At 48.9% G+C, this 19,554-nt stretch overlaps 1 protein-coding gene across 1 annotated transcript in view; it reads right to left on the minus strand.

Annotated features, from left to right (window-relative positions):
* The window catches only part of VWA1 (von Willebrand factor A domain containing 1), a 40,161-nt gene that overhangs the window by 11,984 nt on the left and 8,623 nt on the right, over positions 1–19,554 (minus strand). Inside the window, exon 2 of the mRNA XM_081201573.1 lies at positions 7,987–8,550. Within this exon, the coding sequence (XP_081057699.1) occupies positions 7,987–8,550 (564 nt within the window). The remainder of the gene's footprint in view (positions 1–7,986; positions 8,551–19,554) is intronic.

A 19,554-nucleotide genomic window follows, 5' to 3' on the forward strand; every position in this document is an offset into this window, starting at 1 on the left:
ACCTGAGAACGTCGAAAGCTTCATTCATTTCCGTAGCTGAGATTTGGAAACCGGAACTTAATTGCTTCCTAGCTAGCTGTAGGCGATGCATAAATTCTCCCTGTCCCTCTCCTCTCTCTTAGCCTCAGTCCTCTCATCTGCAGCATGGGTACACCCATATTGTGGTTACTTTGCAGATGAGAGTCAACTGCCTACAGGCAAATAAATGCAGGGTGCTCAGTTAAAGTGGGTTTGGTGCTCTTGTGCAAAAAAGATAAAAATAAAAAAATGCTTTGGGTGGGTGGGTGGGGGAATTACCTTATTTTTTGTTGGAAGGGATGTGTCAGGGACTTGCACTGAAAAGTGTGGAAGTGGTGGATGGGGCCAAAGGTAATAGGCGGCGGAGCAATGAATGTAAGTTTTTAACAGGCTATTTTCTAAACACACCCTTCTCTATCCTCTGTCCAGACAAGCAAGAGGCATGATCAGAGTTCAAGCACACATTCCAGCTAAGTGAAAACACCCAAGGAGGTTGCTGAGCCAGGTCAGTGAAGAGTGTGGCTTGGGGAGAGTCCCGATGGCCGGATTTGGCCCTTCAGACTGAGGCTCACCACCTCTGCCTGATAGCGTCCTCGCTCTTTCTGCTTCAAACCCTCATTGTCTTAAAGCTTTCTTGTGCTGTTTCTCCTCTTTGAGCTGGTGAACAGCTCTCTCCCTCCTTGAAGCAGCTGTTTCCAAAGCATCTCTTAAAAAACCAAACTCTAGGGCATTTTCTTCTCGACATTCTATTTGGCTTTTAGTCTCCCTCCTTCTTGCCGCTGAGTTAATATTGACCCAGGCCATGCCTCCTCACCAGCCACGCGCCTCTATCCAGGCCACACCCCTTTCCCAGACCACACCCCTCGCCAGCCACACCCATTTTCTCCCCAGGCCACGCCCCCTCACCAGACACGCTTTGCAACTTCCTTGAGTGTTTTCTCCTGGCTGGAACTCTGATCATGTCCATCGCTTGCCTGGCTGAAGAATGAGGAGGAGTGAAGGACCGCGTGTGTAGAAACTACCGTATTTTTTGCTCTATAAGACTCACTTTTTCCCTCCTAAAAAGTAAGGGGGAATGTGTGTGCGTCTTATGGGGCGAATGCAGGCTGCGCAGCTATCCCAGAAGCCAGAACAGCAAGAGGGATTGCTGCTTTTACTGCACAGCGATCCCTCTTGCTGTTCTGGCTTCTGAGATTCAGAATATTTTTTTTCTTGTTTTCCTCCTCCAAAAACTAGGTGCGTCTTGTGGTCTGGTGTGTCTTATAGAGCGAAAAATATGGTAGTTTAGCATGTTTTTAAAACCCAAATTTGCATTTCTTGCTCCGCCCACTTTGGCCTCTGGCAACACCCACCCCTGGCATCCCCCACCCCCCGCAGAAGGTTGCCTAGAAATGAAGGTGGCTCTCAGGATGAAGGGGGCTCCCCTGCTATAAAAGGAAGGGGAACAGAGATTACACCGTTGCTGTCTGTGCTCGCTCGGCCGGGTCTGTTGCTGCAGACACAGACAGCCCCAGGGAAGAAAGGTGACATCACTCAGCCTGAGAAGAAGCAGCTACAAGTGTGTGTGTGGGGGGGGTGTGGAATCCAGGTGGTCAAACGTGCAATTGGCATGTGAACCTCAGGCCGTGCCTTCCTGCTGCACCTCATTCTCGGCATGACACTCGCCCTGCCTCCCTGTCAACTTGGTGATCAAACCTTGGCAGGCGCCCCGGACACGACGTGAGCGGCCTGCTTGCCTGCTTGCAGCCAGTCTTCACAAACTGAGGAAATGGCTCCTTTAAAAAGGTAAAGGGACCCCTGACCATTAGGTCCAGTTGTGACAGACTCTGGGGTTGTGGCGCTCCTCTCACTTTACTGGCCGAGGGAGCCGGTGCACAGCTTCCCGGTCATGTGGCCAGCATGACTAAGTGGCCAGCCGTTTCTGGCGAACCAGAGCAGCGCATGGAAACGCCGTTTACCTTCCCGCTGGAGTGGTACCTATTTATCTACTTGCACCTTGACATGCTTTTGAACTGCTAGGTTGGGAGGAGCAGGGACCGAGCGATGGGAGGTCACAGGGATTTGAACCGCCGACCTTCTGGTCAGCAAGCCCTAGGCTCATTGGTTTAACCCACAGCGCCACCCACGTCCCATGGCTCCTTTAGAAACCTGCAAATGCCTGGAGCTCCAATCCCCAGAATCCAGTTCCCAGGAGTCTTTGGGAGAAGCCACATGCTTTCAATTAATCTATGGCATGGATCTGATCTAATACCATGTCAAGGGCACCTCGTTCACAGTTGTTCAGATAGACTGACAGCTGCAATATTGGTTGCTTCGCCCACTTTTGCCTCTGGCCCTCCACACACTGGCATGTGGCCCCTGGAAGGAGATGTGGTCCTCAGGCTGATTTTAGAATGTATTTTAATTGATTGTGATTTTCTGTAAACTGTGTTACTTTTACTGTTGTTAGCCGCTCTTAGCCCGGCTTTGGCTGGGGTGGGCGGGACATAAATAAAAAATTATTTTATTATTATTATTAAAGGTTCTGCACCACCAAGCCAGCCCCCACCTGCCTGCCTTCTTACAACCAGTCCAAGAGGTTGTCCAGTCTCAGTGTTGCCCCTTGTGGAACTCAGCAGGGAAGAGGATGAGAGGGACAACACTAGAACCAGTAGGCACTGCCTTTTAGTGGCTCTGGCGCCACCTACTGTCATGCTCCCTGCTTTCCATCCTACCAGCCCCAAAGGGCACTACTGCCCAGATCTCAAAATACTGTAATAATATCTCAGCCTGTGAGTTCAACAACCCTCAGAATTCTATGCCTGCCCTGTCATTCCCTCTCTTTCTTTACACCTGTGGGACAGCAGACAGAGAACAGAAAGTATTGGGAGAATCCTGCACCCTGGAATGGAAGCAGTGATGGAGTTTGGGCTTGAAAATTTCAGCAGCTCGCTATGCGATGCCAGAATTTGGTGCCTCCTGCCTCTCGCCTTCCGTTGTTGTCATGGTTGCGGCACCATCTCAGCTCAGCACCCAGTATGGGCAAACTGGTTGTGCTCTCCAAAATCCAGCTCTGATCGAAGGCCAAAATCCTGTGGTGTGTCTATCTCTGAAAAGCACAAGCTGCCCTTTCTGCTTTGCGCAGATCACATGCAGCCGAGGAGAATTCTTCTTTTCTGCCTCTTCCAGGTTAAGGGAGTCCACGGAGGAGGGGCAGGGAGGGATGGGCAGCCAGGAAGCTTTGGCTTGAGCTGAGCCAGCCCTGCGGGCAATGCCAACCAGCTGCTGGCAGATGCGGGGAATTCAAGGAGAAACCAGCCCAGCTTGACGGAACAATGCCCGCCTTGTGCCTCTCGACAAAGGGGGCCTTTGAAAAAAAGGCCTCCTATGATATCATAGTGCAACTTCTGGGCGTCCTCCTGGGCAGCCATGTCTGGGTGGTTCGGATGCCCTCCCAGCCCCGCAGCTCAGAAGCTGGTCATCATTCTGATCTGTGGCTTTGCAGCAGCCTTTGCCGACCTGGTGCCCTCCAGCGGGTTTGGGAGACCAGATATTGGAGGGCACCAGCTTGGCGAGGACGGCTTTATCTGCTCAGAGGAGTCCTGATGGGTGTCAGTGGGTGCAAGATGGGGAATGGCCTTGGGGTGAAAAATGGAAGCCCCCCCCATTGCTCTGAAGGCCGCAGCCATGTGCTGCAAATGAGTCAAGGGCCACAGAAGTTTCCATGGCAGTGGAGATTGTTAACCTTCCAAGGCCTGACCTTTCTTGAACAGAGTGGTTGAATGGACAGAGAACAGTTTCCTGGAACCTTTCTCCATCCAAGGGGGAGCGGGGGGGAGCAACAAATCTGATTATTACCTGTCAGGGAACTGACATCGGAGGGAGAGGCGAAGGGGAGGCTCCCAGATGATGCTGGCGAAGGACGCAGCAGCAGGGGGAGAAACAGCTCAGTAGAGGGGGAAGCCAATCAGCGCGACACCAGGGATAAAGGGAGGCAGACGGGGGGAATTGGAGGGAGGGCTCCAGGACTCTTCACTGGACATCAGTGAGGAGAGCCCAGGTCCTCCGCTACCCATGCCTTCCCTTCGCAGAAGACTCCCGCGCAGTGAGAGGAGGAGGAGACTGGGTGTCAAACAACTTTTATGTTGGAAGAGGTTCAAGAAACGCCCACTGACGGATTCTGCCAGTGACTGAGGCAGCCACGAAGTGAAGGGCTGCGCAGTCAAAAAGGTTTAATAAGGCAAACTAACCGAGAAAGGCACCAGTTTACGCACGAGTAACTCATACCCATTACAGCACCTTTGGGCACTAAGCTGCTTTTCATACAGACTAACAGTCCCCCCCCCCCGTCTCTATTCTACATCCAAAGAAGCAAGATATATATATTTTTTATCCTTTTAAATTCCTATTCATTTTATTCTTGCATGATTTTACTTTGCTGGTATTTTTGCTGTCATTCTGTGTTAACGACGCCGTTCCTTCTTTTTATGCTGTACATTGCTGAGAGACGTTTAAATCTCGAATGGTTTTTAAGTGCTTTGAAAGCAAGAAGGAGCAGAGTTCTGGGACGCTCATGAAAGCCATACTGGAGGTGTGGGGCAGGGAGGGTGTGGAGAGCCGAGGGGAAGGGTGTGTGGCCTGGGTACAGTTCTGAGGGCCAGAGAGGGAAACTTGGAGGGCCACATGATGTCAGCTGACTGAATGATCAGTGGGCGCTCCTGCTCATCTGTTAGACTTGACCCAAGGGATGGATGGAGGAGTCTAACTCCCAAGTGCTTTTCCCACAGGATTTAGACCCTCCACTCCCCAGTTGACAAGTGGAGAGTCCAAACTTGCTGGTCAAGGAGGAGTGAGCCCTGCCCATCAGCTGACGTCACATTGGCTGTCATCACCCAGTGACATCATCATCCAGCAACATGGCTGGAGAGGCAAAGATTAGTGGGCCCCAATTGGGCCATGACTGACTCATAGCTGTCCTTGGAGGTGCAGGTCAATTCTGTGTCCAGGGCAGCTGTCTACCAGCTCCATCTGGTACACCGGCTGAGACCCTACTTGCCTGCGCACTGTCTTGCCAGAGTGGTGCATGCTCTGGTTATCTCCCGCTTGGACTACTGCAATGTGCTCTATTTAGGGCTACCTTTGAAGGTGTCCTTCAAAGTCAGTTGGGCTGCTGACTGGGAGCAGCCACTGCTGAGACCATATAACACCGGTCTTGAAAGACCTACATTGGCTCCCAGGATGTTTCTGAGCACAATTCAAAGTGTTGGTGCTGACCTTTAAAACCCTAAACGGCCTCGGCCCAGTATACCTGAAGGAGCATCGCCAGCCCCATCGTTCAGCCCAGACACTGAGGTCCAGCGCCGAGGGCCTTCTAGCAGTTCCCTCACAGCTAGAAGCGAAGTTACAGGGAACCAGGCAGAGGGCCTTCTCGGTGGTGGCGCCCACCCTGTGGAACGCCCTCCCACCAGATGTCAAGGAAATAAACAACTACCTTACTTTTAGAAGACATCTGAAGGCAGCCCTGTTTAGGGAAGTTTTTAATGTTTGATGTTTTGTTGTTTTATCATCATCATCATTATTAATATTCTGTTGGGAGCTGCTCAGAGTGGCTGTGGAAACCTAACCAGATGGGAAGGGTATAAAAATATTATTATTATTATTATTATTATTATTATTATTATTATTCCTGGTGAAATGAATTTGTGCCAGAGCTGTGGAGCAAAACAAGGCTGAGGAAAGACTTTAGCTGCAGAAGGGACTTTTAAAAATAATAAAAATACATGAAATAAAAACCATCCCCTAAGATTAAGGAGCACAAAGGTGCCAAGGAATGGGTGGAAGCTTTCCCAGCTCCATGGTAACCCTCGTGAGTTTCCAAACCATTAGCAGCCTCAAGAACTGCCTGCAGCTGCAGTGAAAATGTCCAGAGTGAAAGCAATAAAGGATCAAGGAGGTGCCTTGTGGGAAATAGACATGCAAGCAAGCTGGATCAAGGGGTTTCGGCCTTTGCTTGGGGAACGAGGCTTGTGATCTGGAGCGTGCTGGATTCCCTTCTCGAAAGATGGACCTCTTAAGAGAGAGAGATTTAAGAAGGCATCGTTTTCCTGTTCTGCCCTGCGCTCGGCGCCCAGTTTCCATTGTGCTGCAATTTGTCTTCTGCCAAAAGTTAGGTTATTCCTCTCATCGTCTGCTGTGCTGAAATCATGTAACTCAAGTAACGGATCATGTAAGCGACACTGTCATGCTATTCTGCCCCATTCATTTCGAAGCAAAGGACGTGTAATTCAAATTGTGGGTGGGTGCCTTGTTTGCGGACTAAAAGCAATGACAAGATTGATCGCTGATCATGTTTGTTGAATTTATTTCCATTCTGGGCATGGCGCAGATACACAAACACTGGCCATTTCCATTGGAATTTCCTGAGTGGTTTATCAGTCCTTCCTTTCCCCCTAGGAACTCTGGGAATTGTAGCTCTGGGAGGGGAGGGGGAAGGGGTCTCTTAACAGCTCTCCTCACCCCTTAACAAATGACAGCTCCCAGAATCCTTTGGGGGAAGCCATATGTTGGAAGCCACCCAAAGTGGCTGGGGCAACCCAGTCAGATAAGCAGGGTACAAATGATGACGATGCAGATAACTGTTTAGAGTGGCATACAGTGGTAGCTTGGGTTACAGACGCTTCAGGTTACAGAAGCTTCAGGTTACAGACTCTGCTAACCCAGAAATAGTACCTCAGGTTAAGAACTTTGCTTCAGAATGAGAACAGAAATTGTGTGGCGGTGGCGCGGCGGCAGCGGGAGGCCCATTAGCTAAAGTGGTACCTCAGGTTAAGAACAGTTTCAGGTTAAGAAGGTACCACTGTAATAGTATGGTGTGAATGTGGCCTAACTCAGGCATTCCAATGGGTCTAGCACTGGATACAACCCACAGTTTGGAAACTATGGGGTATAGCGGATGCTGATCCTGCTCAGAGTAGGCCCATTGATGTTAATGGACATGACCAACTTAGGTTCATCTGTTTCAATGGGTCTGCTCTGAGTTGGACTTAACTGAAGATAACCCTGTGGAATTTACCTCTAAGTAGATGACATGAATGGGATTCCACTCTTAAAGCAGAACTGCAGGAATGAAATTGAGAGAGTCATTCTTAATTCATAGTTAGGTATTACAAGGTAAAAAAAGGTAAAGGACTGGATGGTTAAGTCCAGTCAAAGACGACTATGGGGTTACAGCGCTCATCTTGCTTTCAGGCCAAGGGAGCCTGATGGCGCTGTGGTCTAAACTGATGAGCTTCTTGGGCTTGCCGATTGGAAGGGCGGGGGTTAGAATCCCCGCGACGGGGTGAGCTCCCGTTGCTCTGTCCCATTCCTGCCAACCTAGCAGTTTGAAAGCACACCAGTGCAAGTAGATAAATAGGTATCACTGCGGTGGGAAGGTAAACGGTGGGAAGGTAAACGACATTTCTGTGTGTTCTGGCTTCCATTATGGTGTCCCATTGTCAGTGGCGTAGCGTGGGTTGTCAGCACCCGGGGCAAGGCAAGTAATTTGCGCCCCCTAACCCATGGATTTGCGCCCCCTAACCCGTGGATTTGCGCCCCCTAACCCTAACCCCCAGATGTTGCGCCCGGTGCGGCCGGCCCCCCCTGCACCCCCCACGCTACGCCACTGCCCATTGTGCCAGAAGCGGTTTAGTTATGCTGGTCACATGACCCGGAAAGCTGTCTGTGGACAAACGCCAGCTCCCTCAGCCTGAAAGTGAGATGAACCCCATAGTCACCTTTGACTGGACTTATCCGTCCAGGGGTCCTTTACCTTTTTACCTTTTATGTATTATAGTAGGCTTTGTGTATGTGTCAATTTAATGTACCCACAATGTACTGGGACTTCCGCCGAACTGCATTCTGGGACTTGGGCAGGCCAGAGACAAGACCCAACAGATCTAGTTCTGATCTGGCCGGGCATTTGTTTGTTTTGACACGCTACCCAATTACCTGCAATGGAGTCTCTCAGGTCCTTGGTAATGATGGTCAGGTCGTCCACGTCCACAAAATGCAGGTGTTTCTCCGGAGGTTGGCTGGCAGCAGCGGACAGCTCCAAGTAGTTCCCACGCCCGGTGCTGACGATGAAAACCGTGACCCCCATGTCCTTCAGGAGCTGCATTGGCTGGGAGATGTCATCTGTAGAGAAGCCGTCGGTCACCCACACCATCACCTTGGGGACATCAGCCCGCGCTCCGGCCTTCCCACTGAAAAGCATGTCTTTGGCGAAGGAGAGGGCTTTGCCTGTATTGGTGTCGCCCATCACCTGTTGGATGCTGCGAATGGCATGCTGGACCGCCCCGGTGGAGAGGTAGCGGTTAAAGGGGAACTCCATCGTGGGCATGGTGCTGATGTGGACAACCCCAGTCTGGACATCGTGTGGGCCGAAGGCAAATGGCCTGAGGAGGTCCGCAATGAACTCCTTGACCCGGGAGAATTCGTAGTAGGAGACGCTACCAGAGCTGTCCAGGAGGAAGAGAAGGTCCCCTTCTAAATCCGGAGTGATGGGACGAGGACCTAGAACAGGCACAGGATGAGAATTAATGGGGCAGAAAGGGCGAAATTGACCGGGGAAATCAGAAACCAGGAAGAGAAGAACTTTAAGAAGGAACGGGGAAAATTTACAATGTGTCTCAGAGAACACTGTAAACCAGTGTTTCCCAACCTTTTTTGGGCAAAGGCACACTTGTTTCATGAAAAAAATCTCGAGGCACACCACCATTACAGCCCCGTGAGGTCAGCGCGCAGCGTCACGCCGGGAGGGACGCACGAAAGTGTAAGTTTCAATTTTTTCCCTCCCCCTTGCCTTCCTTCTGTGCCAACCGCCAAAAATCCAAGAATCGCGGGACCGCCGGCGGAGGGGGGGAGGGCGAGCGGAGGCAGCGGCGAGCCCCGTTCCTCCCCGTCCGCCCCATTCCATGCAAGGAGCGCGAACAGGTGTGAGAATGGGGTCAAACCTGCGGGTCGGCGCCGGGGAACCTCCAAGCTTTGGGGGTGGGGGGGGAGGAGGCAGCAAAGCGAGGCAGGAAGGAGAGCGCGGCTTGGCTGGGTGAGCTTTGGCAGGGGCAGGGAATGAGAGCCGCGAGGCGGGCGCTGCGGACGGAGGCGCTGCCCGCCGAGCTCGCAGGCAGCCAGGCAGGCAGACGGCGAGAGCCCCGCGCTGGGCGGCCTCTCCTCGCCGCCGCCGCCCCGCCTCTCACCACCCGACTCGCCCGCCTCCCTCAGGGGACGGCGCCCCAATCGAAAATTTGACTTTTTTTTAAAAAAAAAATCTTTCGAATTTTTTAATTTTTCCCGCGGCACACCAGGCAACATCTCGCGGCACACTAGTGTGCCGCGGAACTGTGGTTGAAAAACACTGCTGTAAACAACTAAAAACTTTGGCAGCAGTTGAGTAATGCTTGTAATGTACTAAAAACTAAGGAAAAAATGGGTTATTTAAGAAAAACAGAAAATAAGTGAAGTAGTTGAAAAAAGATGGATAATAGTAACCATGGAAGGGCAGAGGATTCAGGGAATCCTAAATGACGATGTTGGTGTTTAATGCTTGAATTTAAATTTGTAACGTAAAACTTAATAAAAAAAGATTTTACAAATAATCATAAGAGAATTAATGAAGCAGAGCATAAAGAAAAAATTACATGTAGGCTCTAATCTTACTAGGGAGTAAGAGCCGTTGAGATCAAAGGGGCTTACATCGGACTAAACATGCACAGGGCCTTTGACCTGTTTGAGCAACGAATCTTAAATTTTGCACATTGGATTTTGGGCCTCAAATCAAACCTTTTCCCTCACCCACTCAATCCAAAGTTCTGTTAGGGATTGGAAAAAAATATCCAACCATCTGAGGTTCCCGGTTGCCTCAATTCATGCATTAAATGTAATACAATCTTTCATCATTGCTGTTGCAAAGTGGTCTGCCTGGGTCAAATTGTTCCCAGCAACACTGGTTTTGGGATATAGTGATAATGGAGAAAATGACGCATAATTTTAGATTTCAACAAGGTCTGGAACCTCCAGACGCTTTTAAAATATGACTGCTTTATCACATATAGAGCGGAACCGCCATTTTCAAGGCAGCCCCCGTCGCAAGTCTGGAAAATCTGGAACTGTACTCAATCAAATAGCACAAATATTCCTTCTTTATTCTTTAATTGCTCAGACTCCATTACTTAACCCATGTTGAAACTGCACTTATTATACGTGCATATTTTGGGGGTTTGGTCTTTAGATTTTCATCTCTTGTTATCATTGTTCTCTCTGTCTTACGTATGTACAGTGGTACCTCAGATTACATACACTTCAGGTCACAGACTCTGCTAACCCAGAAATAGTGCTTCAGGTTAAGAACTTTGCTTCACAATAAGAACAGAAATCGTGCTCCGGCGGCACGGCGGCAGCTGGAGGCTCCATTAGCTAAAGTGGTGCTTCAGGTTAAGAACAGTTTCAGGTTAAAAATGGACCTCTGGAATGAATTAAGTACTTAACCCAAGGTACCACTGTACATCATAAAATGAAATAAAAATATTCCGCTCCCAAAAAAAGCCACTCCCAGCTGCAGTGATTGGATGTTTTGTGGCTGCTGTGATTCCTTGCCTGTGACCTGGTCTTTCCTTTCCCCCTTAGAGAACCAGCCAGGCTCTCCATCCCATCTGCCTTTCCCCCCTTGGACATATTGCCATTCCAGGCAACGTTAACTCCTTCCCCGCCACAACATACTCTCCGACTGTTTATGGGGGGAATTATTGTTTCTGAGTGGGGAACCTCCAGGCCCTGGAGGACAGAATGCCTGGCCATTCAAGACTTTTCCCTGGCCACTCTCCTCCCCAAGCCATATCCCACTTCTGACACCATGTGGCATCAACAGAGAGTCAGGACACTGCATTGGGAGAGAGAAAATCTTTTAAGCCTCAGCCCAATAAGCCAGAAAGTCCCGTCAAGCGTTTTCCCTCATGAAAGCTCTCAGGGATAGAAAGTGGGGCAAAGCGGGGGACAAAGTCTCTCTCCTCTCCAACTCTCACCCTTGAAACAGGGGTGGGGGACCTTCTGACAGGCTGGGGTGCACATTCCCTTCTGGGCAAGCTTCTGGGGACCATATAGTGGCAGTGGGCAGGGTCAGGGGTCAAAATGGGCAGAGCAATGCGAGGGATTTGGGGCATAATATCCAACTCTCATCTTGGGAGAGGTTATGGAAAGCTGATTTAAAATTCTCGGCATGCTGTACGTTGAAAGAAAATTATATGAAAATGATGTACCGTTGGTATCTAACTCCTAGTAAGTTAGCAAAAATGTCTAAGACTAAGACTACAAATATCTGCGGGAAATGTAAAGAAAAAGAAGGCACCTTTTAGCATATGTGGGGGATGTGTAAAAGCATTCTGGGAAATGATATATAATGAATTGCAATGCGCAATTCATACTGCAATGCGCTCTACGTGGGGCTACCTTTGAAGGTGACCCGGAAACTACAACTAATCCAGAATGTGGCAGCTAGACTGGTGACTGGGGCGGCCACCAAGATCACATAACACTAGTCTTGAAAGACCTACATTGGCTCCCAGTACGTTTCCGAGCACAATTCAAAGTGTTGGTGTTGACCTTTAAAGCCCTAAATGGCCTTGGCCATTCTGCCCGGACACTGAGGTCCAGCACCAAGGGCCTTCTGGCGGTTCCCTCATTGTGAGAAGCAAAGCTACAGGGAACCAGGCAGAGGGCCTTCTTGGTAGTGGTGCCCACCCTGCGGAACACCCTCCCATCAGATGTCAAAGAGATAAACAACTACCTGATTATTATTATTGGGGGAAAATGTTTAAAATAACTTTTATAAAACAACAACATAGTGGCTTTTTTATTAGGAATTGTAAGTGCTGAAATTCCAAGAGAGCAGAAAAGACTTTTTATGTATGCAACGATAGCTTCATGGATGTTATTAGCCCAGAAATGAAAGGAAGATAAAGTCCCTACCAGAGAAGAATGGCAAATTAAATTGATGGACTATGCCAAGATGGCAAAACTGACCGGAAAGCTCGGGAACCAGGAAGACCAAAACTTTAATAAGGAATGGGGAAAAAATATAATTTACCCTAAAGACCACTGTAAGCAGATGAAAACACTAGCATACTGCAACAACACTTGTAATGTAACAAGAAATATGGACATAGTGGAGTTATAAAAAATTTGGATTATTGAAAAAAGATGCAGCAGAAAAGGTTTAACAACAGAATCCCTGGAGGGGAAGGTGGGAAGTCCAGAGTTTCGGAGGAATCGTTTAACTGTGGATATGTTGTGGTGTGATTATAATTTTCAATATGTACAACCAAATAAAAATATTTTTTTAAAAAACAAACAAAATGAGTGGAGCAATGAATGCAAATTTTACCTTTGCCCTCTAGGCTGGTTTCTTCAGCCATACTCACTCACCCCTCTCTATCCTTCTTTTTTAAAAAAATTTTTTTTTATTAGAGTTTCCATAATTTTTATAACAACGAAAACAAAACAAGACAATACAATAAAACACAACAAACAAAAAACAGGTACAATTTCAAAATCTTATTTTCTTATAATTTACTTCCCCGACTTCCTCATACTTCCCCTTTCTGTATTCCAATTTCTAATCAATTCTTCAGCAAATCCTTCCCTCCAGGAGGATAAGAGACATGACTAGAGTTCACCAGGCAGGTGGAAAAAAACTTGAGAGAGGGTACAAAATGGGATTTGGGTGCGACCTGGGGAGAGTTCTGAGGGCCTGATCGAGGGACTTGGAAGGGCCACTTTTGGCCCCACAGGACTGAAGTTTCCCACCTCTGATAAATATCTATTATTCAAAATAAAAATAGTATTACGAAAAAAGGGACACACATATCCAGCACGTGTCTTCTCACAAGGAAATGGATCTGGTATAGCCTCGTGGAGAACCATGCAGAACAATATAGCTCTCATGACTTAGCCAACAGTGAGGCCTTGTCAATGAATAACAGACAGAGTCTGAAGGAAGTCGTGTCCACAGGTGCCTTGCTTTTACTAATCCCTTCCCTCCTCTGTGCTAGACAATCGTGCCTGGAAGCGATGAAAGGCAATTTAAGTCTCCAGCCATAAACTTCCTGGCATATATCCTCTCACATACTCTGCCGGAGGCAAGAAATTTGCTGGGCCACGGACTGTCCCAAGCTGGGAATAGGTTCCCTCAGCCTATGTGTCAACAGGAGAGAAGAAGCTAAAGTCAATTTGCTCCAGTTGTAAGCGGGGTTTGCTGCGGGATATGGGAAAACCTACCCCCAAATTATATTTGCCTGAGAAGGGGTAGTGTCACCAACATTTGGGGGTAGTTCTAATAATACCGTGAATTGTTTTCTGCAGCTTAAAAACACAAATAAATACATTATTCCACCTTCTGCCAGTTGAAACCCTTTCACTCCACCCAGGGAATATTTTGGAAATGCTGCTTTAGATTATGGGTGGGCAACTTTGTTTTCTGTTGGAGACCACATGTCAACAGTGTGAGAAACTCAGATATATAAGCTAAGCACCAAATGGCTCCTTAAACTAGGGTTACAGTCGCCAAACTGGAATAATATCTAGTTGCCATTTTGGAGCCAGACAGCTTGAGAGTCGTATTTTTTCAATATGACTTTTGGGTTCCTGAAATCCGTTCTGAGTGTGCAGATAAAATACCATGGGGAGAATACTATAGGATGTGTTGTTAGTGTGTGAAAACAGTCAAGATCCAAGGACCCCCAGGCATACGTCTCCAGATGGTGAAGACATCAGACCGCATCCTGGGGTTGCAAGTGGCCAATAGCCAGGCTCAAAATGTGCCTGGAGCCTGGCGAATTTCGAACATTGCATGCCAACTGTGAGAGTCAAAATACCAGAGTCAAAAGAGGATTCTCTTAGATTTTGCTTGAGTTTTCTAAGGAGAAATAGAAATACAGTGGTACCTTGGTTTACGAACTTAATCCGTTCTGTAAGTCCGTTCTTAAACCGAAACCATTCTTAAACCGAGGCGTGCTTTCCCTAATGAGGTCTCCTGCCACCAGTGCCCTTCCACCGTTCGGATTCCATTCTTAGTCTGAGGTAAAGTTCGCAAACCGGGACACTACTTCTGGTTTTGCAGAGTTCGTAAACTGAATAGTTCGTAAACAGGGCTGTTCTTAAACCAAGGTACCACTGTAATATGTACAGAAATGCAAATACTAGGGTAAAGTGTGTAGGGAGACGTCTATAATAGAAAAAAATAGATTGCAAAAATGAGCCTGTTAGAAGAAACTGCACAGAAGAATTTGGGGGTAGATGCTCAGTGTTTGAGCATCACTGTGCTGGTCCCGGGGGGGAAAGGTACTAATACCGTATCCAAAGTTCAGTCCAGAGTCACTAGCAGGGTAGACGATCACTAGATGAGACGCGAGGTCCGAAACAGGGAGCCGGGCGGGGGAGCAGGAACACTGGTAGGGCAGCAGCAGGAAGCCAGGCGGGTAACAGGAACACTGGTAGAGCAGAAGCGGGGAGCCAGGCGGGGAACAGGAACACTGGTAGAGCAGAAGCGGGGAGCCAGGCGGGGAACAGGAACACTGGTGGGTCAGCAGCGGGCAGCCGGGCGAGGAACAGGCACACTGGGAGTGCAGATCTAGGTCTGGGTAAAGCAGGTACTCCACAACGACGTTGCTCCCGCAACCTGGGACGGGGCTGCCTGACCTTTATCCTCTTCTAAGGCCGGGGGCGGCCCCGGCCCCCAGGAGCCCCGCCTCTCCTGGCCTTAAGGCGAGCACTCCTCCTGGGAGAGACCAGTTCCCTTCGCCTCTCTGCCCTAAGCCTCTGCAGTTCAGGAGAGGCCGAAGGGTTACTGGGCCCCGGGGGAGGCTCACCTGTAGCCACTGAGTCTTCCAGCACCTCTGGGGCCAGAATGGTCTCACCTGGTGCCTGCCCCGGAGGATCTGGCACAGGTGCAGGCTCCTCAGCATCTAGGCCTTGCCCCAGTTCAGCCGGCCCTGGAGGCGGGGACTCCTGTGCCGGCTGGGATTCCTCCGGTTCACTCTCAGACTCGGAATCCCAGGCCATCACAATCTGCTCAGCATGCAGAGAGTGCCGGGTTCAAGTCACAGTATCTCCAGCTAGAACCAGGAATGTGCCCTGTCTGAAACCCTGGACAGTTGCTACTGGTCAGTGTAGAACAGGGTTTCCCAACCCCTGGGAATCTCCTGCTGTTTTTGGACCAATACTCCCATCATCCCTAGCTAGCAGGACCAGTCATCAGGGATGATGGGAATTGTAGTCCAAGAGCAGGTGGAGATCCAAGTTGGGGAAACCGTGGTGTAGATAATACTGAATCAAATGGATCCAATGGTCTGGCTCAGTATAAGGCAGCTTCTTATGCATATCAGGAGAAATTCACACTCAAATGCTGCTGCATTTTTATGAGGACTTTTCAGAAAAATTGCAAGCTGGTGTGCAAAATGGAACTTAGAACTGGAAGAACGGAAAGCTGAGAAAAACACACACACACACACACACACACACACACACACACACACACGGATAGATTCGCCCCTCACTAGGAGATGGAGAGAAGGAAAACAGGGATATTGTTTCAGCGCTGGCGTTGCAACTGATTCAGGTTTACCACGCCAAGAATGTGTGTGCTGGGAGGAGGAAGATGAAGGAAACTGACCACAGTTGTGAAATGGATGGTTGGTCGTATGCAGCTGTAGAGAAAACCTCAGACTCTCTCGGGGACCTTAAATTACATTTGATGGAGAAACTACGAGAGGGGAAAATGCACCTGAAGAAAGGAGGAAAGAGAAATGCAATATACCCTTCAACCTTTCACAAGTGGAAGCAGGGGGTGACCCTCTTGGGACACCGTCCACTGTTACGTCACACGTCCATGGTGGGAGGGGCCTGAGGCAAAAGTGGGTGGAGCAACTACAAATGCAACTTTGTTTTTTTGTACAAGGGATGGAAGGATCTTTTGGCTTCAGTTCTCCCACTTTCTCATTTTCTTCCAATCTTAAATTCAGTTCTCCTTATTCCTACAGCAATTTTCTTGCAGATTATGCCCAAGACTAATATCTTCATAATTCTGCACGCCTTCCCTTGATAGATGCACCTTTAGAAACATCGTTCGGTTGGAGAATTTGGTCGCAAAATTCAGATGAGTGAGAATTTTGAAGGAGGGCTGTGCATATATTATTCCGGAAAGTGTGAATTTGAGAGATTCAGTTTTCAGTGTGAACAGAACTGAATTTATTCTCCACCCTTGCCTTGTATGGTAGACCATGCTTAAGTCAGAAGTTGCTACACTACTTCTTGCGCACACAAACATTATTCCATCCTTTGTACTAGCAAGCAAGGGACTTTGTGGTTCAAAAGACATTCCAGCCAGGTGGAAAGCACTTAGGGAGACTGGCAAGGAGCATCACTTGTGGGGAGTCCCAAGCTCTGGAAAGAGAGGCCAGGGGGTGCCTCCAATTCCTGAGTCCAAAATTCCATTCCCCTGCACCACCCATTGCTGAAAGTTTGACCCAGTTTGCAACCTGCCTGCATTCCCTCCTGCCCAGCCGCCCCGATCTTTCTTCAGACTGTGTGACTGACCTTTCAAAGATAAGCTCTCTCTGCTTTCTTGTGGGGCTGCCTTGAAAAGTAGCCTGGAAATGTCAACTTGGTCAAGAATGCAGCCAGCACGTTGTTACATGAGGTCCAAAGATCAAATCGCATTGCCCTGGTCTTACGAGATCTGCATTTGCTAGCTATCAGTTTGCCAGCAAAATTTAAAGTGCTGGTTTAAATTTGCAATCCTTTGCATGTTTAGAATGTGGCCATACCAGCAGCTATTCCATCAAGCTTGGCAGCAGAGGAAATATAGGGAAGCAGGCCCTGTTCATCTGTTCTACTTAAGAGACCAGCAATGGCTCTGCTCTCTTTCCAGTTTCATAAGAACATATGACGAGCCCTGCTGGATCAAGCCATGAATCCTGTTCTCACAGTGGCCAACCAAATAATGATGATAATGATGATAATTTATTTATATCCCACCCTCCCCAGCTGAAGCCGGGCTCAGAGTGGCTAACAACAATAAAAGTAACATAATTTACATAAAATCACAATCAATTAATTGAAATGCATTCTAAAATCAACTCATTCTAAAATCAAATTAATGGCAACCATTGGGCTAGAGTTCTGTGAGGATTACCGAAGGAGGGAGTCAGGCTGTGCCTTGGCCAAAGGCCTGGTGGAACAGCTCTGTCTTGCAGGCCCTGCGGAAAGATGTCAAGTCCTACAGGGCCCTAGTCTCTTGTGACAGAGCGTTCCACCAGATTGGAGCCACGGCCAAAAAAAGCCCTGGCTCTGGTTGAGGCCAGCCTAACCTCCCTGTGGCCCGGGATCTCCAATATGTTTTTGTTTGAAGACCGTAAGGTCCTCCGTGGGACATACCAGGAGAGGCGGTCCCGTAGGTATGAGGGTCCTAGGCCATAGAGGGTTTTAAATGTTAAAACCAGCACCTTAAACCTGATCCTGTACTCCACCGGGAACCAGTGCAGCTGGTATAGCACTGGGTGAATGCGATCCCATAGCAAGGACCCTGTAAGGAGTCTCACCGCAGCATTCTGTACCCGCTGGAGTTTCTGGGTCAGTCTCAAGGGCAGCCCCACATAGTCTCCAACCAAGCCCCAACCAAGCAGGATCCAAGCAATGTTGGAGGCAGTGGTTTGTGTCCAATGAATGCTAGCCCTACCCAGAGCAGACTTGCTGAATGCAGGCGAAACCAGCTAGAGCAAATTCTCCTCCAAAGAGATTCTCTTCAGGTTCTGCAGCTCTAATCTACAGAGGAACGTGGGGATCTACAGTGGTACCTCGGGTTACATACGCTTCAGGTTACAGACTGCGCTAACCCAGAAATAGTACCTCGGGTTAAGAACTTTGCTTCAGGATGAGAACAGAAATTGTGCTCCGTTGGCGTGGCAGCAGCGGGAGGCCCCACTAGCTAAAGTGGTGCTTCAGGTTAAAAACTGTTTCAGGTTAAGAACAGACTTCCGGAACGAATTAAGTTCTTAACCCGAGGTACCACTGTAATGAGCATTGAGGTCCCAAATCATCTGGAAGCTGCCAGGATCACAAAGACTGCTCTAGGTGAAGAGCTTGCAGTTGGAATAAAGAAAAGCCCATTCACAGAATCACAGAATCATGGAGTTGGAAGAGACACCAAGGGTCATCTAGTCCAACCCCCTGCAATGCAGGAATCACAGTTAAAGAATCGCTGACAGGTGGCCCTACAACCTCTGTTAAAATAGCTCCAATAGAGGAGTGTTCACCAGCGTCCAAAGGAATCTGCTCCACTGTTGAGCAGCTTTCACCACCAGAAGGTTCTTCCTAATACTCGACCCCAAAACACAGCTGTCTTGGGATCACTGCAATGCCGTTCCTCACCCCACCCCGGTTAATGGCACACCCTCCTCAGGCAATGGAAGCTGCCCCACCTAGCTGTTTAATTAACCTCTTTCCAGGTTGGGTCTCTTAATCATCAAAGGATGGGGAGGAAGGCATACCAGCTACATGACAAAGCTCCGCAGGGAGCAGCAGGGATAGTAGGATGAGGAAGAACAGAAAACAAACTGCCTGATATCCCATCATGGAACCTCAGAAGGTGCTGTTTCTTCCTTGCCTCGGGCTATCACAGCCACCTCTGCCTGCTGGAAGGCAGAGTCTGTTTGAAGCGGCAACTTGAACACAATTCAAACTTGTGTTCTGTCAGAGGGAAGAGGAAACTCAGGCCACGTTTGGCCCTCCAGGGCTTTCTGTCTGGCCCTCAGGACTCTCCCCGTGGCACACCGCTTACGGTACTGCCTTGCTTCCCCGCTTGAGGGCTTGGGACATGTCCTTAAACTCTACGAATGCCTCTTGCTTGCTTGCAAGGATAGAAAGAGGGGTGCGTAGAAACCAGCCTTCATTGACATTTACTGTCCCGCCCACTTGTTCCTCTGGCCCCGCCCACCAGCGGTGAATGGCCCCTGGAAGGTTGTCTGGAAGGGAATACGGCCCCCTGTCTATAAAAAGGTGGCCCGCTCCTGTTCTGTCATATCCAAAGCTATCTCAAACCTCCATCACTTCCCTGATCAATACAATGACATGCTTTAAAAACCAGGACGGATGAAAGATCGTTTGACCAATTCTGCAAGGCTTAGTGGGTTAATTGATTCATCTACTGAACGAAGGTGTCTGTGGGTTAACAGGGCAAGTCGTAGCCAACGTCACACAGATAGCTCAGTATTGTCGACACGGACAAGCAGGAGCTCTTTGGACGTTGAGAGAGGGGACCATTCCTAGTCCCTACCTGGAGATGGCAGAGATTGAACCCGCGCCCTTCTGCATGCAAAGCAGATGCACTGCAGCTGATGCAGTGGTACATCTGTCCATGTAAACATGCTGTAAGCAAAACAGACCCCAGTTGGGGGAGATGAGCTGTTCTGTGGCTCCAGTAGGGAGAGTTTCCTTTTCCTTTCTTTTTTATAGGGTTGGAAGCCCAGACTT

Source organism: Podarcis bocagei, assembly GCF_964188305.1.
Source record: "Podarcis bocagei genome assembly, chromosome: 7".
Classification (NCBI taxonomy): domain Eukaryota; kingdom Metazoa; phylum Chordata; class Lepidosauria; order Squamata; family Lacertidae; genus Podarcis; species Podarcis bocagei.